This window comes from Gekko japonicus, unplaced genomic scaffold (assembly GCF_001447785.1).
Source record: "Gekko japonicus isolate JY-2015 unplaced genomic scaffold, Gekko_japonicus_V1.1 scaffold144, whole genome shotgun sequence".
Lineage (NCBI taxonomy): Eukaryota > Metazoa > Chordata > Lepidosauria > Squamata > Gekkonidae > Gekko > Gekko japonicus.
The window spans coordinates 469,845-497,282 of record NW_015162478.1 but is presented as its reverse complement, the minus strand read 5'-3'; the positions used below and the strand labels follow the sequence as shown (position 1 = coordinate 497,282).

At 46.9% G+C, this 27,438-nt stretch overlaps 1 protein-coding gene across 1 annotated transcript; it reads right to left on the bottom strand.

Moving 5' to 3' along the window:
- LOC107105777 (dipeptidase 2-like) lies at positions 1-26,976 on the bottom strand. Its single transcript, XM_015405801.1, has 10 exons — positions 26,840-26,976; positions 24,271-24,397; positions 17,947-18,076; positions 16,715-16,862; positions 15,142-15,211; positions 14,771-14,947; positions 8,292-8,379; positions 6,892-6,967; positions 3,047-3,182; positions 1-207 (listed from the first exon to the last, which is right to left on the bottom strand). The coding sequence occupies exons 1-10, from the start codon at positions 26,974-26,976 to the stop codon at positions 106-108; spliced, it is 1,191 nt and encodes a 396-aa protein (XP_015261287.1). The 3' UTR covers positions 1-105.
- Positions 26,977-27,438: the final 462 nt, after the last annotated feature.

Genomic DNA, 27,438 nt, shown 5'->3' with positions numbered 1-27,438 from the left:
TTTTCTAACATGGCTGCCACGTGGGCACGACAACAGTGAAAGATTAGACTGTCGAGTCTCTCGGTCGTGAACTTCGTACAAAATGGCAGCGTCAGCAATTATGCACTAACCGACAGGTGGTTTCAGTACGAGGCGGCACGCGTTGGCTACCCGTTCCAGGTCGATTTGTTCTTCATTGGCTGGCTGAGAAGCCTGGGCGTCCCGCACCTGCAATTCAAATCCAGAGCTAACTCGAAGGTAAGACCCACACCGGACATATGAATCTCTCCTGTACGGAGTAAGGTCATTTCAACACCTAGCTCAGTACCGACTGCTCTGACTGGCAATGGATCTCTGGCAAAGAAAAGCCTTTCCCAAAACTTGCCACCTAAGATTCTCTAATTGGTGCTGCCAGGGTTTGAAGCGATGGCCTTCTGCATAGAAAGCATGAGCTGTTTCCACTGAACCACTTATGTAAAGCCTGGAGTAGTACAGAAGGTCGTGCTAAGGTCAATTGAGTCCTGCTCGGAAGCATCCATGACATGCATTTAACTTGTTGAGCTCATCTGATGGTAGAAACCCTTCTCTGAGAACACAGGTTTGGGCTGAGTGTAACACGGGGAGGTGGGGGAGAAGATGGAAGAAAGAAATTGGTGCCTGTAGACGATCAGCCATTTATAATACCATAATTTAAAATGGTTACTGAAAAATACTTCAGTCGAAACACATTCAGGTCTTTATATGAAGCTCATTTTTTGGGCTGCTTTAGTGATGCTGATTCATTATACTGGGCAAATTAGTAAAAAAAATTTCCCTTTGGAGGAGCCTTGTGATGGATATGACAACCCTAGACAGCTAACTGCACTGAATGTTCTCAGAGCTATGGTTTTACTAGCAATAAGACTTTAGATCAGGTGTGTCAAACATAAGGCCTGAGGGCCAGAATCAGCCCATCCAGGACTCTTACCAGGCCCTCAAGCAACTGGCATGTATTGAAATGTATGGTATCCCTTGGGAAAAACCTAGTCTTGCATATGATTAAATACATTTATTGGGACTTTTGTGGGTTCCCCAGTGAATCAATTGCTGTCACTGCAAGGAATCAATTGCTTTTGTTTGTATTTTGAGCAGGGCTACTTTTGGGCAGGAACACACAGGAACGGAGTTCCGGCTGGCTTCAGAGTTGGCCACGCCCACTACAGCCAAATTCACTGCGTGTGTGGCTACAGAGGGAAGGCCTGGAGAGCGACCCCCTCCCGGCGACTCTGAGGCAGGTGGGCCAGGGGGCCATGGAAGGCCATTTAAATGCCTCCTCATGCCTTCCCTGGCCTGTCCAAGGGCCGGCTTGCCCAGGCTCCCCACAACCACGGGGCACCCAGGCAAGCCAAGGGAAGGCATGGGGATGTGGCCTAATATGCCAATGAGCTACACTGTCAGGGGTGTGGCCTAATATGCTAATGAGTTTCTGCTGTTGGGTGTGGCCTGTTATGCTAATGAGTTCCTGCTGGGCTTTTTCTACAAAAAAAGCCCTGATTTTGAGTAAAACAAATAATAGTTGTTTGCCTGTGTTCTTTATAAAGTTTAAATCTCCAGTATCTGGCATTACATTTTATGGCACACATGGCCCGGCCCAACATTTATGTCAAATCCAGCCCTCATAACAAATGAGTTTGACACCTCTGCTTTAGATCATATTCAAAGTTATAGACCGAATTCCCTTCTTAAAATCAATTTGTTTTTGTGTTTATTGCAGGTGATATCTAACGGGGACACCATAAGGAAAGGCATTCTGGGATGCAGTGGAACAGCAGGAGATGAGGAAGTTGCACTCTTGTGGATGCAAATCCCTTCCATTAATGGAAATGAGTGGTGGATTGAAGATGGTGGATTTCATTTAGTATGCCACATCCAATAATTTCTTTTGATATACTAAAAAATATGTTGCCACTAACTTCTTACTTCTGTACCAAATTGGCAAAACAGTGGTCACGAAAGTTCTTTTTCATGATTTTGGAGAAAGGGTAGCAAGCAGTTGGACCTTTGCTGTGGTGAGTGTTCTGAAGACGGTCTACCTCCTCCTCTGCTCCTCTACTGAAAACAGACTCTGTGGTTTTAAGCTTGTCCTGTGCTACCTCAGGGTCCCCCCAACCTTGTTGAGCCTGGGGCCACTTTTTGAATTTAAGAAAAGGTATTGGGCACTACCGCAAAATGGCTGCCACAGGGGCACAGACGATCACAAAATGGTTGCCATGTGAACTGGGCCCTCCAATCCCAGGTTTCCTGCTGTAGCAGGAACTTGCTTGGCAAACCCCCCCCCCACTCCAGTTCCCCACCATGGGAAGGTTAAAGGAGTTCCTCGGCATCATGGGACATCACTTTTGGTGAACTACCATAAGTGACTCCACTGCGATGGGGTGACACTCTAAGATTTAAGCATAGAGATTTGGGTGAATTCTAAAGCATCAGTCCCAGCATAATGGTATCACCTTTTCACTGGGAGTGATGTCACATGTTGGTCTGATGCTGAGAAGATTCTCTCTCTCCCCCCCGCCCCAGTTGAGTTGTCAGCCTTGGTTGGTAAACCTAACCAAGGCAATCCTAGCACCCTTGGAGATTCCAAAAGAAGTATCCTCCTATGATGGAGGCAGGTGTTTACTAAATGGTTGCTTCCTCTAGACATCAAGGTGATGCCTCATCTTCTGAAGCATCTCCTATCCCCAGTGAGGTACAGGAAAGTCAGGATGGGCTCTGCTTTGGGGAAGAAGCAAGCAGGCACCAGGAAACAGAGTGGCAGGCTCCATGGAGCCCACAGGCACCCCACTGGGGGTCACTGTGCTACAGAGGGAGGCAAGAGAGCTCACAGCCTTCTCCCACCCCGTAGATGAGCGAGCTATCTATTCAGATGGTCTTAGTGATCCCCTACTTGTTCTGATTCTACATTCACTAACATTTATGCTTGGTGACCAAGCCACATTTAAGATAAAGAGGCTCTAGAGGGGGAAAACCAAACCAAACCAAACCAGACCCAAGCCTGGATCATGATGATGTTATTTTTTTTCTGCCTTACTTGTTCCACCGCCCGGAAAACACGGAGGAAGTTCTCTCTCAAAATGCCTCGTAGCTCCTCCTCACTCCAGCCTCTGTCCAACAGGGTTTGGATCAATGCTGGGTATTTGGAGACGTCCTCCAGGCCTTCGGGGTGCCTATTGAAAACAAAACAAAGAGAATCACCGCAAATCTCATCCCCTTTCACAAGGGACCTCATAGTAGGTGCTTGGTGGTGGAAAGTGCTGATGTCACAGGTGACCGATGGTGACCCCTGTAGGATTTTCAAGACAAGAGACAAACAAAGGTGGTTTGCCATTGCCTGCCTCGGTAGCATCCCTGGCCTTCCTTTGTGGTCGCCCATCCAAGTACTAACCAGGGTGGACCCTACTTAGCTTTCAAGGTCTGACAAGAGCAGGCTAGCCTGTCTAGGCTGGGGCAGTAAGGGCTCAATTAACTGAGGAGCATTGTCTGTATGTATGTCTGTGTGTGGGGGGGGGAGGGTGAGCTTTACAGCTTGTTTCTACAAACTGGTTGGGGAGCTGATGCTAGACTCTTCCCTCTTTCTATACTCTGTATGCATCTGATGAAATGCTAGAAAAAACTTTGCTAGTCTTTGACTTCTGCTTTATTTTGCTGCAACCAACTAGCACAGTGAAAGCTGCTGAAATTCTACTCTATGCTGATTAGTTCGTTTGGTGTTGTTTCTCCCCACCTCCCCCAGGGATAGAAAAAGAGGGCATTTCAAGTGCATGAACTTAGCATTGTTTCCAACAATCCAGGCCTGGTGAAATTCAAAAAGCATCCCTTCAAAAGGCTCACAGCTGTCCCTCGCTTTATTTGGTTATGGATCCCAAGTACAAAAATACTGAGGATAGGTTTGCTTTTTCTGGCACAAGTCCCATGTCTGAAAAACCATATAAGGCAGTAACCATAACCGACACTCCTCGAGAAAGCAGTTTTTCTTCATAGGGAGATTCAGTGAAAGGGGATGTTTCCTTTGATGCTTTGTGCTGGGTCTCCAGCTCCAAAGAGGGAAATGACATTTGCAAGCCTTGCTGAGCATAATGTGCCTTGCTTGTATTTGAACTGGCTCTTCTCTCTACCAAAGCCCCTGGAGTAGCAACTGGAAAAAGACTCCTCCTGCTCTGTGTATTTGCCAACAAAAGCACCAACATGGGCTAGATCCTTTCTCAGTCACTTCCGCTGGGGAAGAAGAGCTGCAGTTGAAAACAGGTGCACTCTTCACAACTGACAGGTGTGCTTTGTACTGGGGTACCCGTTGCCAAATATGAGAGAAACCGGAAGTACTTTGCAGGTCAAATGGGTCAGCTACATAGATTGGCTTTGCAGTCCCTGGCTGCAAAGTGTCCTTGGTGTTGCTTTAACGTAGACCAGGGGTCATTTCGTAGAAAAAGAGGTGCAGGAGCTCATTAGCATAACTCATTTGCATATGCCACACCCCCTGACATCACTGGAAGTGAGTCAGAAGGCAACACCCACCGCTCAGGCTCCACTGGACTGTTTTGGATTGCTAGCTATTGGGGGGGGGACGTGCAGATCTGTCCTCGCAGAGGAGGGAGAGATTGTACCTGAATAAAACCTGGTCTTAAAGGTACCACTGGACTGTTTTGGACCGGGGGGCCAGGTGGACTCTGCAGCTTACCTGGCTGCTTCTTGCTCTGACTGAGGGCTGCTGGGAGCAGGGGGTGCAGCTTGTTGCTTGTGCCCACCCCCTGGGCTCTTTACTGCCGGAGCTCCGCTTCTGTGTGCTCCTGCAGGAAATGACCCCTGACGTAGACATAACCTCTTTGGCTATAAGCCACTGGCTCACAGCCTGTGTGTCTTCTCTGTTTGCTTGGTTTACTGGTTTACGTATATGGTGTTCATTGTATCATAAGTCCCTTTGGGCCCTGACCTGGATGGCCCAGGCTAGTCAGGTCTTGGAAGCTGGAGCTCACTCCGTCATGCGGCACACTCGGGTCTCGAACTGCTGAACTACCGACCTTCCACAGCCTGCAGTTCAGCGTCTTAACCACTTGAGCCACCGCAGCTCCATCAAGTCCCTTTAATAGCAGTTTAAATGTGGGGAATGGTCAGGTGGAGCTTCTCATGCACGGAGGTAAATAACATTCTAGTAAGCAGCTATTAAAAGGGCAGGAAATTTTTTCCTACACGTTTGTTGGCAACTGTATTTCCCATAGAAAAGTGTAACAGAAGAGCCACTCTGCTCAAGACACTTTTCAAGGTAAGAGATCTGCAGCCCTACGGGCACTGCTGAATAACTTCTTGCAATGGCAAGTAATTTAGAAGTCACTGGAGGAGCTGAATGCCTCTTCAGTTACCCTTTTCTATGAAATCACACTCCCCCCCCACTTTGTCACATGGCTTTCAATCAAGATTGCAGTGACTCAACAACAAGCCTTCAGGTACTTGTGAGCAGTCAACACTTCCAAAGAACTGACAAACCGTGAACTTCTTGGCAGTACCTGAAGAGGTTGCGGTTTCTTATAACCAGGGCTTTTTTTGTAGAAAAAAAAGTTCTCCCAGATTAGAGTCCATGCTCCTAACCACTACACTAAACTGGCTCTTGTATGGTATCTACAGAATTTTGTATCAAATTTATAACTCTCAAATATTTTTTCCTCTGTTTTCTTCTTCTTTCATATTGGCTAAGGCTTGAAGGAACACGCACAATGTTCCTGGCTGATGATACGTCTGGCAAGAGTGGTTGCCATCAGTGCCGATTGTTGAAAACATTAATTGCATTGCATTGAAAGGTATAAAAGATTTAAAAAAAATGTTCTCCAAACTCTGGAAGACTTATCCCAGAAGCCACCGCAAGCTTTCTAAAGGAAGATGTGGAATCCACTACATTGGAAGGAGGACCACAGACAGAGTCCCCATTCGTTCAGATCATTTGGAATCAGAACTGTATGGCCAGCCAGTAGTGAAAACCTCCTTCCATAGGAGTATAATGCAAACATTCTAATTGCTGTAGACAAAAAGTTCAGGGGGGGAAACCATCAAAACCATCACAGAATTCCAAAAGTGGCAGATACACACGGCAAGCCTACTAAATAAATTAATAAGTCATATGAAAAGAGAAATGCCCTCATGATGCCTGGGTCATTTACATTGGGTCATTGTCAAGCAGGATTTGCTTCAGTGTGTTAGACAGAGTTGTGCAATGAATTTTAAGAGAACAAGTTTGCTTTAAATTTACAGTCTAACTTAAACCAGGCCACTTTCAATAGTGAAACTTAAGGGGAGGAGTTTTAGACGTGTCTATTGGGAAATCCCACTTTAATGGTGCTTGCTCCCAGGAAAGTATTCTTAGAATTTCAACAAATATAATATTTTATATTTGGCTATCTTAATGAAGTTTTTAATGACGTCTTCTTGTGATCGATTATAATGGCCCTTGGCTATATGCAATAAATGTTATTGTATAACAAATTTTTAAATTAAAAAATCCAGTTTTTAATACAAAAATCGATTGCTATTTTTTTTAAAAAAAAAAATTAACAGCCTGCGTTCATCCAGCTTTATCATTATTCCAACTTTTTCAGAAAGAACCTGTTGGTAAGGAAGACCGAATGCACAAAAAACGCTTACCAAAGAAGATCTGATATGCTCCTACACTGGAGTTCAGGATTTCTTCACCAGTGTGCCCAGGGCTGGCAATCAGTGGCCCAGAGAGAAACCATACTGGTTTGTGAAATCTGGCTGGGGTTGCTTTAAATTAGACTGATTCACAGGGAACCCTGCACTACAAAGCCATTTTTGTACACCCCACAGCTCATGCAAATTGGCACACACGAATACGTAATGACATTTTAAAAATTCTACTTTGTTTTTACTAACTCATTCATTCCGTCGTATTCAGCACCGATTCCTATGTATCCTGAACCTATTGTTGTCTTTATATGGTCAAAATGATCTAAATAGGAGGGAAAGAAGAAATGAAAGAAAATTAGTATACGGCAGATGGGGAAAGGGTAGCTTTACTAATTCCTTCAGCTCATTGCATTTTCATCCTGCTTTTTAGATTAAAAGCACTATCCCCAAAAGCAACTCACAATTAAAATGTAATACATAGTGCCAGGGGCGAGGGCTGTACATCAATGAAAACACTACACAGGCCTTTCCTCCACTTATAAAGCAGGTTGCCAACTCTGCTTGGCAAATTCCTGGGGATTTGGGGCCGGTGCCTGGGGAAGATAGGGCTGGGAGAGGGAAGAAAGCTCAGCAAGGATGTGATGTCATAGAGTCCACCCTCTAAAGCTGCCATTTCCTCCCAGCAACTGATCTCTGTAGTCTGGAAATCAGTTCTAATTCGGGGAGAACACCAGGCCCCACTTAAATATGGCTGCCAGCTGTGGGTTGGGAAATACCTGGAGATTTTGGGGACGGAGCCTGGGAAGGGCAGGGTTTGGGGAGGGGAGGGGAGGGACCCCAGTGGGGTATAACGCCATATAGACTGCACCTTCCAAGGCAGACGTTTTCTCCAGGGAAACTGATCTCTGTAACGTGGAGACTAATTGTAATTCTGGGTCATCTCCAGCCACTACCTGGAGACTGGCAACCCTATTCCTGAGTTTGTCAATGCAATGTATTCAAAGCTGCCTTGAATGCAATGTTGTGAAACATCTAACTGAAATGTAATGTTGAGCTTTGTCCTGGGCTAGGATCCAAATCCATCCAATAGAATTGCTAGCCCAGGAAGTAACAAGCCAAGCACTTCAAGGAAGCTCCCTGAGCGGGAACGAATGTGATTGGACCTTATCTCGGCAACCCCATAGGTTGATATGTGTACAGTGGGTGTGGCTATATTAGCCGGGAGTGTTTACATTGGACAGCTCCAATGTAAAAGCTGTTCTGGCTATCTGATGTTGATCCGTGTTGGAGTTATGTTCGAGTTGAAGAATCACTCTCTGACTGCTTTGTTAAGCGCGACTTAACAGTCAACCCTGTTATGAAGTGAAAGGCCAAACACACCAAGGAAGGGGAGTGGAGGAGGTCGGTGGCAGAGGGAGATCGCTGGATGAGAAGAGAATAAAGAGTTAATTCTTAACCCTGACCTTTTCCTTGCCACCTGTTCTCACCTAGTAATTGCTTGGATAGCTCCTGCACAACCTGAAAACAGAGCCCAATGGCAGTCCAGGCTGTATTCTGGAATAAAGAAATCCCAGAAGTGCCTAAGCTTGTCCTTTCCCCCAGCTCTAGAGGAATGCACAGAATACAGCAGTGGAGTAGCCACAAACCTGCCACAGCTGAAATGGTCGCCTGGTTCTCTCCGCAGGCTATGTTCCTTTTATCGAAGGACACCATCAGAATTCCTTTGTTTTCTTTCTGCAAAGAGGAGGACAAATATGGATGTTCTCGTTTCTCTGTTCTCCTTAAGCCAGAGACACACTGACCGCCTTTTCCTATACAAGCGTCTCTTGGAAGAGGGACAAATTGAAGAATGAAGTGGTAGAATGAGCTGTACCCTCTCAGGTGTAGATGGAAGACATCACATTAGTAATACTTCCTCATGTAAATATTCTTTGCCAAGTAACACCTGAGTGTATCAGACAGAAAGCCCTTCATGTACTGTACATATAAAACATACTGTACTGGACATACAAAGCTACCTTATCCTGAGTCAGACCATTGGTCTATCAAAGTCAGTATCATCTTTTGCCCTGACTTGGATAGCCCAGGCATGCCTGATCTTGTTAGATCTCAGAAGCTAAGCAGGGCTGCCCCTGGCTAGTATTTGGATGGGAGACCTCCACAGAATACCAGGGCCGGGAGGCAGAGGCAGGCAATGGAAAACCACCTCTGAATGTCCTCTGTCTTCAAGCCCTGCTAGGGGTCGCCAGGTCAGCTTGACTTGATGACAAAATTAATAATTAAAGTCAGTATCGTCTTTGTCTGCTGCCAGCAATTCTCCACAGTAGGTAGGTAGGTGGAATTTTATTGCATGAGGCCAAAGGCCATAACAATATAATAATAGCTGCCCGAGCAGTAATAAATATAACAGTAAAAACACAACAAAGTTAAAAATGATGTTAAAATCGTCAGGCCCAGGACATAACACAGAATTCAGCACGTTGAACATCAGGGCGAATGTTTTGCATTCTTCTTGGCAGCCAATGTATACAGTGACATAATATAGGTGACATAGGCTTGCCAAGTCCCCCCGGGGGGCAGGGAACCCCCCCGCCCCAGAGGCCCATTCCCCGCCGCCAGCGGATCGGGCCCCAGGGGGAACTCCACCCCGACGTGCACGTCGCCCGGAAGTGATGCGGGCACGCTGGGCACGCTGGGGGCGGGGCCACATTCATCCGAGGGAAAACTCTATGGTTTACCCTCGGATGGTCGTGGCCCCGCCCCCAGTGTGCCCGCATCACTTCCGGGCGATGTGGATGCGGTGCGCGCTTTGCGCACACACACGCACTCTAGCCACCAGCCGGGAGTCCCCCACTGCGGCTGAATTCACACTTGGCAACCCTAAGGTGACAGTAGGGGTGCCATCCTCCAGGTGCAGCCTAGACATCTCCCAGAATTGCAACTGATCTCCAAGCTACAGGGATCAGTTCTCCTGGAGAAAATGGCTGCTTTGGAGGATGGACTCTATGGCATTATACCCCAATTGACATCCCTCACCTCTGCAAACTCCACCCTCAAATCACAAGGAAATTCCCAACCCACAGTTCAGTCTTACACCAGAGTCTCAGTTCAAGGTCTTTCACTGACTACCTGATTCTTTAAACTGGAGATGCAGGGGATTAAATCTGGGACCTTCTGCATGCAAAACAGATACTCTGTCACTCAGTCATTAAGGTTGGTAACATAAATTAAGTGGTACTATCAATTTTATCATGTTGGCACACTCCACCTCATTACCACCTCAATTCTGCTGCACATCTAGGCCAGGTCTAAGTCTCTCAGAGCTAGTCCTATTCAAACCCTCTGAAATTATACTCTGCATAGCACAGCACTGTCATTTATTCATATTTTACAAAGATTTGCAAAGCTTTATATGCGCTTATAGCAAAAGAGAGGGAGAGACTGTAACAATTTTGATTTCTGTCACCAAAGGCTGCTATTATTATTATTATTATTATTATTTAAAAACAGTCAACGCAAAACAATCACAATAAACTTGTTCATTCTGCGGTGTAGTTCTTACCCCACAGTGATGTGGTAGCACAGGTCAGGAGGTGTTGACTCAGCTACTGAGTTCCCCAGATGTGCACATCAGCTTGATGAACGTGTCTATATCCAAGCATGTTATCAATGGCAAATACTTTGATGATGTCCACAACCACTGTTTTATGCAAAGAAATGCCCGAAGAAACAGTGCTGCCATCAGGGACAGAGCTGTCACCACTTTCACTGTTCCCTTTCCCTGTGGATTAGTTTGCTGCTGCCAAGTAGTTTTGTTGTATTTTTGTGCTTGTATATTTATGCCTGTATTTATAGCTTTTCGCTTTATTGTAAACTGCTTTGAGTCCACACTCAGTGGTGAAAAGCAGGGCAAAGTAACCAAATGAATGAATGAATAAAATAGTTATTTTTCCAATGGCCATTAATGGACACAAACTCTACTTATAAATACTTTTGTAGTATTTATTTGCCCTGCATTTAATGAATCCTCCCAATTCTCTTATATGTGCCCTTTTAATCAGTGGAAGCACCAAGGATGAAAATGACAAAGGGATAGGCTGATGCATGAAAGCAGCACTCCTAACAGTGCAATCCGATGCAGATTTACACCAGTTTAAAACCATAGATTTCAATGGGCTTAGACTGGAGTAACTCTACATAGGGTTGCACTGTAAGACTCTTGAGATCCTGCTTGGAGGGCAGAAAGTGTAAAACTGATATTGACAGACATTCTTTAGCCCTTTTCCCAAACCCCGCCCCCTCACAAATGGCTACGAGAGGCTCTTTGATAGAGATGGCTGTTTTACAGATTAGGGATGCTTGAACACCCGCCAGTCTGTCTCATGCTGTTTGCCAGTTGGAAACAAAGTCATGATGTTTCAGCCATCAGTTTGATAGTTCTCCAACCTATTTGTGGATGTTTGACAGGTTGTTGCACTGCTTTATCATGCAGTACCGCAGGCTTTCTGCACACGCTTGTTTTCATGCAGCCTGACTGATGTCCACTACCTCCCCATACTGCCGGCATAATTGCTCTGCTCAGCAAGCAATTGTTTACATAGACAATTAGATCACACACAAATTGTATAAACCAGTCATCAACAAATGCTGTTCTTCAGTAATATCCTACCCTTCGGTGTGCATCTAAGTAGTCCTTAGTGGCGCACTAATGGCTGCCGATCAGTTTGACTCAGCAGCTGGCTGCGGTGGGGCTATTCAAGGCTCCGCCCCCTTTCTTAAAGGAACAGCCCCACAAGATATCCCCTTGAAAATCCTTTTAAAAGATATTTTTAAACATATTAAAGAAGCATGCACCAGCAGCAAAAAATAGCAGCCCTACCAGGAAAAAAATTGCCCTACAAGCCACAAAATCCTGGCTATGGGCCTGCTCAGCGGTGTCTTTGCACATGTATAGTTTTAGGACAACCTGGTTCTGATCACTTAGAAATCATATAAATCAGCCATCAGTGAATGCTGTGTTTCAATGAATGCTGTGTTTGCCTAAATAGTTCTTAGTGATGCTGGTGGCCTCTGATCAGTTTGAATCTGCAGAGTCTTTGTGCATGTCCGGTTTTAGGAAAACCCGATGCAAACCAGTTTGGCAGGCATGCGTGGCTGCTTGGCATGAAACAAACAAATGGAGCAATTGCTGCCTTTGAACAGGGTACGCTCGACCATCTGTTGTGTTCACAGACATATTTGCAGCATTCCTAGTACAGATGTGCTCTAACATGTTGCCAGAAACCCAAGCCTGGGTCCCCTTGGGTTATTGCTCCTTGTCCCTTGAGCAACACCCCAGACAGTGGGTCGTTGAGGGTGAAATGCACACAGGTAAAACAGACCTCTAAAACATGTAGAGGTTTATTAATTAATTAAATAAAAGAGATCATGACGCAGTGAAATCTCTACCGCTTAGCAACAGAGAAAATAAAGAAGCTAGCTGTTCTGTCTAATACACTGAATACCTGGTATTAGATGGTACACCTTCTTGCAGCATGAGACACCAAGCTGTAGCCTAAAGCATTCTATATGTTGCAGTCCTTCATGATGAAGCATAACACATCGAAGCATACTAGCTTGGCATAAGCATAAAGTCAGCACAGCTTCCCTTCGGCCTATAACCTTATTATAGCGTTTTGCCCTCTGGCACCAGGTGGTCTCTTGGATCCAATCAGGAATCTCTCTTGATGGACCTTTCCAGAATATGTTAATGTCTACTCCTAGCTCCCCCCTCCTACCTGGTTATATAATTGAGTGCAGGTTCTCACAATTAACCAGCGACTGCATCCCTGAGTCCAGCCTTGCAAGAGATAAGGATGGTATCTGCAGGAAGGCCCAAATCAGAAATGCCTCCGAAGTCAGACTAGGTCCTCTAATAGTCATATTAACTGAGGGAAATTAGGGTGCTTTGCCTCACATGTTCTACAGTTTTGGGTTCCACATTCTCTTATCTTGAACATTTACCAAATTTCCAGAATGCAGTCTGGTAAAAATTGGACAAAGTACTATCAGATCAGTCCCAGTAGCATGGCTTTCCGGAAGAACATTTAAATACTGAGATTTTTTTGGGGGGTGGGGAAACTGGTTTCCATTCTGTTCTAAAGTAATCTTAACCCAAATTTTAAAATGTGGATCCTTTGGGGGCCAAATATTGTTTATTTTGATCAATACAGGGGTTATGTCCCCTGTGATGAACTGACGTCCAGAGCCAGGATGCTTAGTGCATCAAACTGGGAGAGCTGGGAGATTAGGGGTTAACAAGAAGCAGGGACCTGCGATACTCATGGGGGGGGGGAGAAGGAGCTCCATGTGGAGGAGGAGGAGGAAGCGGCCACAGGTGAGCCTGCACTGATGGCGAGGCCCGGACCTGCCAATCCTTCCCCCAACCCCCCCTGGCACCGATGGCGAGGCCCATGCAGCTCCCAGCCCCCCTGCACCGGCAGTGAGCCCCACAGGCCTGCCGAGCCTTCTCCCGCTTCCCCCCGCACGGGCACCGGCGGCGAGGCCTGAGCAGCTCCCAGCCACTGGGCCCATCGAGCCTTCTCCTGCTCCCCCCGGCACCGGCAGTGAGGCCCAAGCGGCTCCCAGCCACCAGGCCCGCTGAACCTCCCCCCCAATGGCCAGAGCGATCTCTGCGCATGTGCAGGGAACGCTTTTACTTTTGGGGGGATTTAAAGTATTTTTCTGCTCACCGGTTGCCAGTCAGGAGGAGTGTGTGTGTGTGTGTGCATGTCAGTCTGAGGGAAACAGACAAGTCACTTGGGAAGTGAAAGGACACAACCTTTACTGTACCTTTACTGTACACCAATACATTTGGGGGAAAGTTCAGAAAGAACTTAACGTCTAAGTGTCAGCACTAGCTGAATTCTCTGTTTATTCACTGTCTCCAGAACTGGGGTTTAGGTTTGCCGGGAGAGGTTGGGTAGTTGGTGGGAAACTGCCAGCCTAGCCAAACAGAAAAGGGCAATCGTTCCTAGGAAAAGGAGGATATCCCTTACCCAGTTATTCAGAGGGTTCAACATAAAAGGGACCTCTGGTTTGAGAAGTGAAAAGGGAAATGGTCTTAGACTCCTCAACAGTACAGAAATAGAAAGTTATAATTCCAAAAGGGAAATATTGATATGCAGGAAAAAAGTTCTAACTTCCAGAAAACTGAGACATTGTTATGAAACTTTGTTGCTGTAAGAAATCTCCAAGGCAAACGAATCTCTCACAATAAAGAACTAAGTCTTTTAGAATTCAGGCTTCAAGTACACTCTGTTGCCTGTTCAAGATATTCTAACTTTCTTATGAAGAACTACAGTTTAAAGAACTCATCACCCCCTGCCCTATTCCTGATCCAGCTGTGCCTGCTCAATAAAATCTGCTTTTTTGTTTCAACTTTACTTTGTGTCAAGTGCCATTTCCAAAGGGGTTTTTATAAGAGGGCTCCTGCTGAGTTACAATAAAAATCTCTGGCCTGAGTAAAAGCCAAATAGCATTTTTAACACTGGGTGGGAAACAAAGAAAGTTATAAGTTTATGATTCACATATGCTACCAAAGGCTGCTCAGTCAGAGTGGTGAACAGTGGTTTTGGTAGGAAAATCTGCCTCACAGAACAGAAGGAGCAGGGGGTCCGTCATATCCCTCCACGATTTCACAAGGAGGTGAGCCTATCCCCTAGTTCAGATGCCCCTATTGTGGGGCCCATGGATGCCATGGTACCTGTCAACACCTTTCCTGGTGCCCACTAAGTGCATTTAGAAAGTGGACGGGGTAGGTGGGGCTTTTCCCCAGCAGGGCTTCTAATTGGCTGTGCAGATTAAAAGGCACTCTGTTAAAGAGAGCTTCTGCCCGCAACGCTGAAGAGTTACCATTCTAGTTATGCAAAACCTCGCTCCCTGACATTTTGCGGTTGGCTTTTCCTCCCGTGGCAGCTGTTTTGTGATTGGCTCCCCCTCCTGTGGCAGCCATTTTGTGATTGTGCCCACTGCCCTGTGTCAGAATTCCAAATGTGCCCACAGGCTCAAAAAGGTCAGGGAACTTGCCCTAGTCTCTCTCTCTCCCTAGTTTTTGTCAGGTAAGAGAGAAAAAGGTCACACTTACCAGACGTTGCAAAATATTATCAGGAACGTTCCTGGGGTCATTGCAAATGGCGTGGGCTCCCGTATGGCTGAATATGACTGGCGCTTTGGAGAGTTGTAAGACAGCCATGGCAGTTGCTTGAGATGCATGAGTTAAGTCTATTATCATGCCCAGACGATTCATCTCTTTCACCACTTCCTAGCAGAATACAGGCAGATGGCTTTATCAGTTCTGCAACTCTCGGCAAATACTCAGCACCAGAGATAATTGACTAACACTGTGACCACTTAGCCCAGTCTCAGGACCCAGGTTATTCCCCCCCCCCATATGTTTTTTTCAAACCGCATTTGAAAAAGGACACACATGATAAAGAAGCGTATATGCTCACTTACTGTACCAAAAGCTGCCAAAGGTTCAGCATCTAAATAGAGAGTGTGGTCCTTATGTGTAGCTGTTTGTGCCCTAAAAATGAAACAAGAATCAGTGGGGTACCTGTGTTGGTCTGAAGCAGCAGAACAAAGTTGGACTCCAGTGGCATCTTTAAGACCAATAACATTTCATTCAAGGTATAAGCTTTTGTGTGCCCGCACACTTCCTCAGATACAATGAAATGGAATTGACCAGTCCATACATATAGGCAGAGGGAGCTGTGGTGGCTCAAGTGGTTAAGACACTGAACTGCAGGCTGTGGAAGGTCGGTAGTTCAGCCATTCGAGACTCGGGTGCCGCATGACGGAGTGAGCTCCCGTCTCTAGTTCCAGTTCCTGCCAACCTAGCAGTTCGAAAGCAAGAAATTGCAAGTAGATAAATAGGTACCGCTCCGGTGGGAAGGTAACAGCGTTCCGTGCGCCTTGGTGTTTAGTCATGCCGGCCACATGACCACGGAAACGTCTTCGGACAGCGCTGGCTCTTCGGCTTTGAAACGGAGATGAGCACTGCAACCCTAGAGTCGGATTCGACTGGCTTTCGAGCAAGGGAACCTTTACCTTTATTTTTTACATATAGGCAGAGGGTGAGCAGCGAATCAGCATGCAACATAGTGAAAATGTTTATAAGATGCAGGAATAACAATCTTAGTTCATATGGTTACCATTTGTTTGGGTTCAATCCCGGAGGGGGGGGGGGGGACATAGTGAAGGAAATAAATGTCTAAATTGGAGGTTGATGTATCCTTAATTGGGGAATGCTGAGAGCAATTAACTGAGACCTTGACCCTGACCTTGAATGAAACTTTGTGGTCTTAAAGGTGCCACTGGACTCAAACTTTGTCCTTTTGAAACAAGAATGTGAGGGGGAAATCCTACTATACACACAAGTAAGGTCTAAAAAGAATTACAAGGTAGACACAGACATTTAAGATGAAACAGATATACAAAACCCAGGCTGCTTCCCAAGAGAGCGCACCAGTTCATATGTGCAGAAATCTTTATGTTGTTTGAAAGTACTAAACCGAACAGTTAATACTGGAGTCTCTTTCTTGCTGTGACTCCAAGAGGACAGAATTCACAGAAAGAATGCAACCAAGCCTTCATGAGTCAGTCCCTGGACTTCTCCCACAGTGTTTCTTCAGCTGGAATGGACTTACCTAGGGTGTCCTGCAGCACCTCATCTCCCTGAGACAGATAGTGAAGAGGATTACCCTAAAGATGCTCAACTCAAGTTAAATATGTGTTTGCTTTTATTAATGGTTGGGTGTTAGTGGCATCCTACCTCCCTAGTCAAAGGACCTTTCTGTAGTGCTAGTGCTGCATTAACCCAGCGATTCAGAAGCAGAGGTGGTCTGCCATTGCCTTCCTCTGCTGAGCCTTCCTTGGTGGTCTCCCATCGAAGTACCAGTCCTGCTTTGCGTCTGAGATCTGATGCCATTGGCCTATACATGCCACCTTCCCTCCCTTTAATCTTCAAGCATCCGCTTATCTGAATAGGAAAAGTAACATTTTTGAAGGGATGGCTGTTGTAAGTTACCATGGTGTGTTACAGAAGGCTGTGAGTGTCAGGTAGCGAACGCCCAGTGCATAATACATCCTCAGAGTTGCAAGGCTGCTGTCAATGGCGTGACCCCCTTCCACACCGATCAAGCATGCTATCTTGTTACTTGCAGTGTCAGCGATGCCTGGACCCAAGCAGAAAAAACAAGGACAATTAAACCTGAACGGCCCTTCTAGCTATAGGGGCTGCTCTGTAACTGTGATGAGTCAGTCAGTGAGATCCTGATCCAAGTCAAGAGTTTCAGGGTATCAGCTTTCAAGAGTCAACGCTCCAGGGTCTATAAGGTGCTACTGGACTCAAATCTAGCTCCTCTGCTCCTGACCAGTATGACTCCCCTGTGAAACTATCATCAGTGAGAACTCATATAGCTGGAGGAATCCAACATTTGTAATCCTTAAAGGTGTCATCACACATATCTTTAGTCTGTACCTTAAAAGCTGAGGGCAACACACACACACACACAATGTGGTAAGGCAATTGTTGATGCTGCCTGTTTTGGACTTCAGCAACTATTATGTAAGTGTAATGCCTGTAAAGGCAAGCAAGGCCAGAGAGGAAACACCATAGCTGCTTTAAAACCAGAATGCCTGCAGTCCAACTGAGTGGTACCCTCCAAGCGCTTGCTTGTGTGGCTGGGTGACGGAAACAGTCCTGCTACCATGCATTGAAGGGTACATCTGTGTGTTTCTCACTTTTTATTCTGTGCACGTCTTTCATTCTCCCCATTTTTGTCCTTCTGTCCGTCTTTGGAGATCACTCCTACTCTTCTTCTTTTCTCTATCCACAACTCTATGGACTTTGGTCAGGGTCACAACCAACCAGCTCAAGACTAAGGCCAGGATCTAAAGAATCCTGAAGACAAGGGTAAGTCTGGCTTATTAGATTTCTTCCCCAAATTTCCTCCCAAACCATGCTACAGCACTCTCCAGGGTCTTAGGTGGAAGTCTTTCCTATCACCTGCCACCTGACCCTTTTAACTGGAGATGCCAAAGACTAAACCTGGGACTTACTGAAAGCAGAGTAGACGCTCTACCACCAAGCCATGGCTTATCCCCTTAACTTAATCAAAGTATGGTTTATGAACTGAGGTTTACCATAATATCTGAATGCAGCTAGCCTATATATATCAAATAACTTTATGGAGCCCAAGTATGTGTTTTAAAAGCAGAAGGAATTTTTTTTTTTAAAAAAAAGAATCTTCTGGTCACCTTGAGCGGATGTTACCAGTTCAAGCTCATCGTAGGCTTCACACATCCGTTTCACAACATCGATTTGTTCCAGCGTGAGCCGCACGGCATCTTTGTTCTGGGCATCGCAGAGGATGTACAGGGTCCAAAACTGAAGGAGACATTGATGAAAACTATCTATTGTTTGTTTCATTACAGGATTTAACACCCTACTTTCCCGCTATAAAAAGTTTTCAGAGCAGCTTAGAAATACATTTTAAAAATGAACGTCAATAATAAAGGCAGCTAAGAATGTTGATGTATGCATGCATCTACATAAAACAGCAGGAAAATATGAAAGCAGTAATGGCCCCAAATGATTTAATTACTGCTAAAAGCCTGGTAAAACCATAGTCTTTCCCAGCATTTAAATACAGTTAAATACAGGAGCTGTGGTGGCTCAAGTGGTTAAGACGCTGAACTGCAGGTTGTGGAAGGTCGGTAGTTCAGCAGTTCGAGACCCAACTTGCCGCATGATGGAGTGAGCTCCCGTCTCTAGTTCCAGCTCCTGCCAACCTAGCAGTTCGAAAGCAAGAAATTGCAAGTAGATAAATAGGGACCACTTCGGTGGGAAGGTAACAGCGTTCCGTGTGCCTTGGTGTTTAGTCCTGCCGGCCACATGACCACGGAAACGTCTTCGGACAGCGCTGGCTCTTCGGCTTTGAAACGGAGATGAGCACCGCAACCCTAGAGTCAGACTCGACTGGCTTTCAAGCAAGGGAACCTTTACCTTTTACAAGTAATCTGTACTGGTAAATAGCAATCGGGGTAGGGTTGGCAACTTTGGGATGGGAAATTCCTGGGGATTTGGGGATGGACCCTGACAAGGTCCTTAGTGGCTATAATGCCACAGAGGACCCTGACAAGGTCCTTAGTGGCTATAATGCCACAGAGGAGAAGAGATTGGATTTCTATCCTGCCCTTCACTACTTGAAGGAGTCTCAGAGCAGCTTACAATCTCCTTTCCCTTCCCCTCCCCACGACACCCTGTGAGGTAGGTGGGGCTGAGAGAGCTCTGAGAGAACTGTTCGTGAGAGAACAGCTCTGAAAGAACTTATGACTGACCCAAGGTCACACCAGCAGCTTAGGGTTGCCATATCGCAGCGGGGGATCGTAGGTCTTCCCAGAATCCTTGCTGCAGGGACAGCAAGACGCGACGCATAGTGTCATGTCCTGGCGACGGCGGTGCAACGTGTCTCGCCGCCCCCGCGGCAAGGATTCTGCAAAGACATGCAGATCCCCTGCCGTGATTTGGCGAGATTTGGCAGGTCTACAGCTGTATGTAGAGGAGTGGGGAATCAAACCTGGTTCTCCCAGATTAGAGTCAAAACTCCTAACCAGTACACCAAACAGAGTTCACCCTATGCAGCCATTTCCTCCAGGGAAACTGATTTTTGTAGTCTGGATATCTGTTGTAATTCTGGGACAACTCCAGGCTGCACTTGGAGGTTGGTAACCCTTGGCGGACCTGTACAATATTCCTGTTTGGACATGGTGTGTGTGTGTGGGGGGGGGGGGGAGTAAAAGAAATGGTAAAAGTAAAAATGATATATTTTTCTTTCCCAGCCTTTCAGGCAGCTTCTCCTCCCACTGGTATTCATGGATAGCTCAGCTGTTCTTCCTCTACCAAATTCCCTTTTTGGCTTTGTTATTTGAAAAAACAACCCACAATTCTCCAGGGTTCCTTTTCACACTTGGTGCCCCAGACTAGCTGAATGTATTCCTAATCAGTTCCTTCAGAGGAGTGGGAGGAATGAGGACTGGAGGCTTTAATGAGAAATTTTTTTTCTTGGTTAAAAAGTGTACTCTTTAAAAAAAAAAAAAAAGCTTCATGATCCGCATATAAATGGAGTTTAATGACCCATCACATTGGATCCCCAGGTCCCACCTGGAGGTTGGCAAGCCTGTTTGGGGGCAGAGGATTCAGATGAGGGCTACAACACAATAAGAGGAGATGAGATAAGGGTTAACTGTTGCCGTTACGGCCAAGGAAATCGTTTTGGCTGGCTTGCTGCAGTTATATCTGGGAATTATTTCTTAATATATAAAGGTAAAGGTTCCCTTGCTCGAAAGCCAGTTGAATCCGACTCCGTTTCAAAGCCGAAGAGCCAGTGCTGTCCGAAGACGTTTCCGTGGTCATGTGGCCGGCATGACTAAACACCAAGGTGCACGGAACGCTCTTACCTTCCCACTGAAGTGGTACCTATTTATCTACTTGCAATTTCTTGCTTTCGAACTGCTAAGTTGACAGGAGCTGGAACTAGAGACAGGAGCTCACTCCGTCTTGCAGCACCTGGGTCTCGAACTGCTGAACTACTGACCTTCCACAGCCTGCAGTTCAGCGTCTTAACCACTTGAGCCACCGCAGCTCCTTTCTTAATAATGAATGAATTTTATTGTTACAGCGCATAGCCAGCAATTAGTCCTTTCTTAAGATATAGAGACTAGTTTATTAACACCATAGAATGCATCTGCCCTAGTTAGGTTTATTTAATGAAAAAATGTATGCACTGACTCTCCAGACAACCTGTTCAAGGCAACTCAGAAAGTCAAACATACAGAATCACAATAGATCATATATTATTAAAATTAACAAAACTACTAAAACTCCAACCATTAGAAACAGCATAAAATATTTGGCAGCATTTATTTTATTTTTAATTTCTTTGTTGCTAGCCCTGTCTTTCTCAACAAGACTCAAGGATGATTACAAAACCTAAAAGACCAATCAGACATCACAGGCATCCAATAAAAAAGTGTAGTTGGACTAGGATTATAGAACTGGAAAACAACGCAGACAAACAAACAAACTTGTCTAATGTTTTTCCGTAGAGTGCTTCCTAGAGCTACCCACTGTCAGTTCCAAGTTAGATAAGGAAGTAGACCTAGCAGTGGCAGCCACCATGCAACTGGGACCAGCCCAGTGCTGGAGGCCAGCATGCAACTGGGACTGCCCCTGCACTAGAGGCTACAGAGCAAGTCAGCCAAAGTTTTCCTGGGAAGCTGCTGCCTTGGGTAGGGAAGGAGAGAGAGCTGAAGACAGGGATAGGAAGAGGGTAGATTGGCTGGTAAGTGGGAAGGAGAAAAGGAAGCAGGAGAAGGAAAAAGGCTATGGGGACTGCCAAGGAAGGGAAATGAGATGGCCCACGCAAATCCTTGCAGGTGCCCACTTGTTCCTAGGGTTGCCAGTTCTGAGTGGGGAAATACCTGGAGACTTGGGGTGGAGGCTGGAGAGGGTGGGTTTAGGGAGCGGAGGGATCTCAGCAGGTACAATGCCCTATAGCCCACCCTCCAAAGCAGCCATTTTCTCCAGGAGAACTGATCTCTGCTATCCGGAGATTAATTATAATAGTGGGAGATCTCCAGGCCCCGTCGTGACTCTGGAAAACCTAAGCAACCCCCCTGGGCTGTACGATTATTCTACAGTTCTAACCCCTTGATAAAAGATGTGCCCCATTCAGGGTCCGGCGCTCTAGGCGAATGCCTAGTTCGCCTAGTGGGTGAGCCGCCCTGAATCCCCTATAGCCCACCCTCCAAAGGAGCCATTTTCTCCAGGAGAACTGATCTCTGCTATCCGGAGATTAATTATAATACTGGGAGATCTCCAGGCCCCGTCGTGACTCTGGAAAACCTAAGCAACCCCCCTGGGCTGTACGATTATTCTACAGTTCTAACCCCTTGATAAAAGATACATTCTGCAAAATGATAGAAGTGCCGGAGTGTCATAAGCTTAGTGAGGACAGCCTAGTCCAAACCCACGAATGATTTCCCCTAAGGGCTTTAACACATAGGTTGACCAGCATGGAGGATAAGACTGAGCCTTGTGGAATCCAACTATGCATCAATTCAGTAATCAGGACAGACAAGGATCCACAACACAGATCCCAGGAACCTGTCAGCATCCATTGCAGTAGTTGGATCAAAATGATCCCTAACTGAACCAGAGGGTGCATCAGACATTTCTAGTGTCTCAGCTATATTACATCCAGTATCCATATGAGAGTGTATAGGAGAGGTTTTCTTAGCAAAAAGCTTTGCAAAAATGTCACAACCAATCACCAGTTCCTAGGCATTTAAAGACTCATGCTTTGGCGTCAACAAGTGCAGCAATACTTTAAACAAGCAAGCTGGGTGTGCGCTAGCTGATGACGTGGTGGCAGTGACATAGGATTTCTTTGCTGCTCTTACCACTGCCTCACAGGTCTTCCAGTGAGCCCTGTAGCACACTCTGTCAGATTCAGCTTGGGTTGTCCATCAGTGCTGTTCTAGGTGTCTCCAACTCACCCAGCTCCATAAGAAACAAAGGTGCTGGATTCCACCTCAAGGGTGGGAATGGTTGTGAGGTGGCAACCATGTTGATAGTTTCCAAATGCTTCTCATTCCAGGCTCCTACTGCGGCCTCAACAGAGCTGTTAGTCTTAAAACCTGCAAGGAAATTCTGGAAACCAGTGGGATCCGTTAGTCCCCGTTAGGGTTGCCAGGTCTGGGCTGGAAAATACCTGGAGACTTTGTGAGGTAGATCTGGGAGAGGGCGGGGTTTAGGGAGGGGAGGGGCCTCAGCATGGTGCAATGTCATAGAGTCCACCCTTCAAAGCAGCCATTTTCTCCAGGGGAGCTGATCTCTGGTCAGCTGGAGATCAGTTGTAAAAGCAGGAGATCTCCAGGCCCCACCTAGAGGCTGGCAACCCTAGTCTCCATGGGTAGACCATTTCAATCGACCATGCATTCCTGCAGCGGTCTGGTGCCACATACCTTGAGGAGGTGGTCCTCGGACCTTGGCACAGGCTGCAGCTTCAGCCCACAGACCAGACCTTCCCTCAAAGATTCAGTTTAAAAAATTACATGCAAGATATGTCCTGTAGTTGTGCATAGAGCCCGTGGTAGCCAGCGAGGCTCTGAAATCCTGAGCCAACCCAGACAATGGTGCTGTTAGCATGAAGTTGAAATCACCCCGAGCAATGAGTTTGGGTGTCTCAGGCAACATCCTCAAGATTACTTCTGTTAGGTCAGACAGGGCGCCTGGCAGGGAACTAGGCAGAACCAGGCAGCTGTTGAATAAGGAGAATGTCCCTGGAACCTAACATAAGGGAGAGACAATCAGGACCAGCTATTGTTTGCACCAGGAATCCGAAAGACTCGTAGAGAATGTCAGCTACCCCCCCCCCCACAGCTACCTCCAGCGGGGGGTTGATGAAAGATCCCATAACCAGGCAGCATTAACGAAGACAGATACACCACCTCGTTTTCTTCCAACCTGGTCTCGGTCACACAAGCCAGATCGATTTTCCTCTCCAGCAACCCAGACAGGAGTGCGCCTTTATTCCTCACCGATCTGCTGTTGCACAGTAATAGTGAAGAAGTGGAGGCAGTAGGCACACCTGGCATCAACATCTTTCAGGATGGGATGGAAGTTAGGTAAACAGCCAGCTTGGTTATGCCTCTCCATTCAACTTTCAACCGCCTGCTCCCACCTCAGTATCTACCAGCTCCTTTATCAAACACCCTACGGCAGTAAAGAGCAGCCAGCAGTACAACTAGGAAGCCCACCGCATTTGACATCTGCGGACACTGAAGAAATCATAAAGCAGGCTAGAAATGCGTTAGTGATGACCCAAAGCTCATCGCCCACTCAAACAACAGCCCTGTTTGCAATATACAATCGGATTCTTTCTGTTCTCAGGTTAGAATAATAGAGCAATAAAAGCAATTTTAGAAAAACCAAAGGCCCTTAGCAAAAAGCCTGGCACCCAAGACTTGTTTTGGCCTGGCACCCAAAAAAGAGTAGGATGGATGCCAGGCGAGTGAGGCACAGGGTCATCACCAGAGAACCTGTCTTCTTCAAGGGGCACATCTTGATGGGTCTCATATCAAGGAGGAGGGGAGGCATTTTCAATCCCAGCCCACAATTCAGAAACGCCAGCTGCTCCGATCCACTCTGGTTTCTCATTTCAAACCCAATGGCTGATGGACAGGCTTCCTCTAACAAATATGAGGGTATTATGGATGCCAGCCTCCAGGTGGGACCTGGGGATCTCCTAGGGTTGCCAAATGGGCCCGGAGGGCGGGGAATCCCCCGCTTCGGAGGCCCAATTTCCGCCGTGGCGGAATTGGGCCCCGGGGGGGACCTCGCCCCCGAAGCTGCATCACCAGAGGTGACGCAGCCACGTTGCTGACGTTGGGGGCATGAGCTCGGCTACACCCCCAACGTCAGCAACGTTGCACATCACTTCTGGGGAAAATACATAAATATAAATAAACAACATCCATTCAGGTTTGCAGACTGAGTTTCCAACCCACACCACCTACCTGAGCACCAACATGGCTGGCTTGCAGCTTGTTAATATTTGTGACGGTGGTGTCGAGGGTCCTGAGGTCAACCTTACTCAGACGGTTGCTGTACAGCCATCTCAGCTTCAGTGGCAGATCATTGTGACTGGAGGGCAGAAAGACAGAACAACCTCACCATGTAGAAGAGAGCTGGATTTATACCCTGCCCTTCATTCCGAGTCTCAGAGCGGCTTACAATCACCTTCCCTTCCCAGGCCCGTAGCAAGGATTTTTTAAGTCGGGGGGCATTTAAATTTCTTAAGGAGCACTGGCTAATCAAATTAATGTAATTTAATTAAGTTTCTGGGGGAAATACAGAGGTGCTGCCTGGTTCCCTGCGGCCACCACAGCCAGCCCTTCATGCCAGACAGCTGCGCAGGAATACCCGGCTCCTTTCCCACACCTGCCGCCGCTTGGGGGGCCTAGGCTGAATGGGAAGGTGTGGGGCCTTGCCAGTAAGTCGGGGGGCCTAGCCCCAAGATACCCCACTGTAGCTACGGGCCTGTCCCTTCCTCTCCCCACAACAGACACCCTGTGAGGTAGGTGGGGCTGAGAGAGCTGTTCTTGAGAGAACAGCTCTGAGGGAACAAGAGTTGGATTTATACCCTGCCCTTCACAGTTTGGTGTAGTGGTTAAGTGCACGGACTCTAATCTGGGAGAACCAGGTTTGATTCCCCACTCCTCCACTTGCACCTGGCTGGATGACCTTGAGCACCTGGCTGGATGACCTTGACCCACCTGGGTTCTGGCACAGCTGTTCTTGAAAAAGAGCAGTTTCTGTCATAGCCCTCTCAGCCCCACCTACCTCACAGGGTGTCTGTTGTGGGGAGGGGAAGGAGTTTGTAAGCCGTTCTGAGACTCCCTTGGGTAGTGAAGGGCAGGGTATAAATCCAATCTCTTCTTCTTCACTTGGAGTCTCAGAACAGCTTACAATCTCCTTCCCTTCCTCTCCCCACAACAGACATCCTGGGAGGTAGGTGGGGGCTGAGAGAGCTCTGAGAGAACTGCTCATGAGAGGACAGCTCTGAGAAAACTGTGACTGACCCAAGGTCACCCAGCTGGCTGCATGTGGAGGAGTGGGGAATCAAACCTGGTTCTCCAGATTAGAGTCTGCTGCTCTTCACAACTACACCAAACTAGCTCTCAGACCACCTTTCACCCAACGGAAGCATGTTCCCAATATGGGGTTTCACTCTATTGTCTTTTTAGATGAGAAGAAAGCATTTATGTATGTCAGTGCTGTCAAGCTGCAACCCGCTTATAGCAACCACAGCAAAAGGCTTCCAAGGCAAGTGAGAAGCAGAGGTGGTTTGCCATGGCCTTCCCGTACAAGTACTGATCTTGCTTAGCTTCTGAGATCTGATGAGCCTGGGCTATTCCATGCCACCTTCCCTCTCCAGGAACATCTCCAGGGGACATCAAAAGAGGTTCTCCATTCAACCTCAGCTCTAGCTATTTTCTTTAGCTGTTTCTTGTCCTGCCCCAAATCCAAAACTGTGCCAAAACCCAAACACCTGGATTCAGAAAGCAAATAGACAAGCTAGAGAAGGTTTGTATGCTTCTTTGAATGCAGAGAATGAAGGCATCTGGGTTCAAAATACAATGCTTTGAAGCACAATACAACGTAGATGATGTCCAGGCTTGGCTACATGCCCCTGGGGCAAAGTCAGGTTCATAAAGGGTGGGGTCACCATCAGCAGCAAGGGTGGTCATGCTCTGCTACCTGCAAGCTGCAGAACTTTGAATCATGAAGACAGCATGGACTCTTAATGAGCTATTAAGCACAGGGACAAGAACCCACAGATCCAGCCTGGCCCTACCCCCCCCCCCTCACAGGAGTTGTAAGGGATGTTTCTTAAAGTGCCCATTTTGCACACATATGGAATCTGGCAGTTATCTAACAAGCATCTGTAGTTTCCTGGGGGGTCCTCTGTTGGGTCTCCAGCAAATGGGAGTTGGTCCCAATGACCTTGGAGACTGCTGGGAAGGCAGGTCTTGTAGATTTCCAGCTACGTAACGTAGAGCACTGGGGTTCAGGTCCAGAGCTTCTGCTTCCACCAAACCTTCCCTGGGCAGGGATAGTTTGGCCAGGCTGTATAAGCTCAGGCTACCAAGCCCCAGGTGGGGGCAGGGAATCCCCCACCCCTGGGTCCTGTTGCATGGCAGGAGAAAAATTTAAGGAAGAAAAATAAGGCCTCCTCCTCTTACAAGAAGGCCTCACCATAGAGTTCCTGGTGGTTCCTAGAGCTACCCAGAAGTAAAAAAGGGTAGCTCTAGGAATCACTGGCTACTCTGTTGTAATATCTTCCTGTAAGTAGATGAGACCTTATTTGTCTTTTTAAATTTTTCTCCCAGGATGATGCCCTGCCCACAACCCTCCCCTACTGGTCGCCAGGCACTGCCCGGTAACCCTAAAGGCCTGGCCTAGAGAACTCCCCATCTGAGTCAGCACCTGGCTCTCTGGGTGCAGCTATGACCATGGTAGCTAAAACACGCTTGCAAGATGCTTTTCTGTATTTGAGAGAGGAGATAAGCCATTTGTACATACCCATCAATTAAACGGGTTTCTTGCATGAGCTCAATTGCCCTCTCGTTGTCAGACCTGCAACTGTGAAGAACATCAAAAAGGAGTAGCAACAGCTGCAGGAGTGACTTCGGCAGAACCCTCTTGGAGTTCACAAGCATCTTCACAGGATGGAGATGTTCATAAGCTGGCAAATGGAGGCTGATGTTTAGACACACCTGCTGGCTTTATCCCTCTTGCTGGTTTCACATTAAAAATAACAAAAACAACAAAGGGGGGGGCTACACTAACTCTAAAGTAGGGATGTCTTCTCAGTCCACAGCCTTGTTTGTAGACAAAAAATTTTATGCTGGCTCTCACCATACAAGCTAGCATAGCAAGGACACCTGGAATTGGATGTCTTATATATTCCATCCACCACTGTCAGGCCCTTCTGATCTTCCCACACAGAAGGTACATTGAGGTCCCGTTTTCCAGTCCCTTCTGAAAGCCTCTCTCCTACTCCCTTATCAGAACTGGCATGCGGCCCGCCATCTATTTATATAAAAGTTGCACAGGACGTTCATATGTGAGGCCTCAGATAAGCTGTCCTTCCAAGGAAGAGTGGGGTTGAGGGAGGAGCG

Bases quoted from the DNA above. Each gene is read 5' to 3' on its own strand.
- LOC107105777 (XM_015405801.1), bottom strand. From the start codon at position 26,976: ATGCTTGTGAACTCCAAGAGGGTTCTGCCGAAGTCACTCCTGCAGCTG. The intron at 15,212-16,714 runs GTAACTTACAAC...TTTCATTTTTAG, and splicing joins GCCTTCTGTAACACACCATG to GGCACAAACAGCTACACATA. The intron at 14,948-15,141 runs GTAAGTGAGCAT...GTATTCTGCTAG, and splicing joins CTTTGGCAGCTTTTGGTACA to GAAGTGGTGAAAGAGATGAA.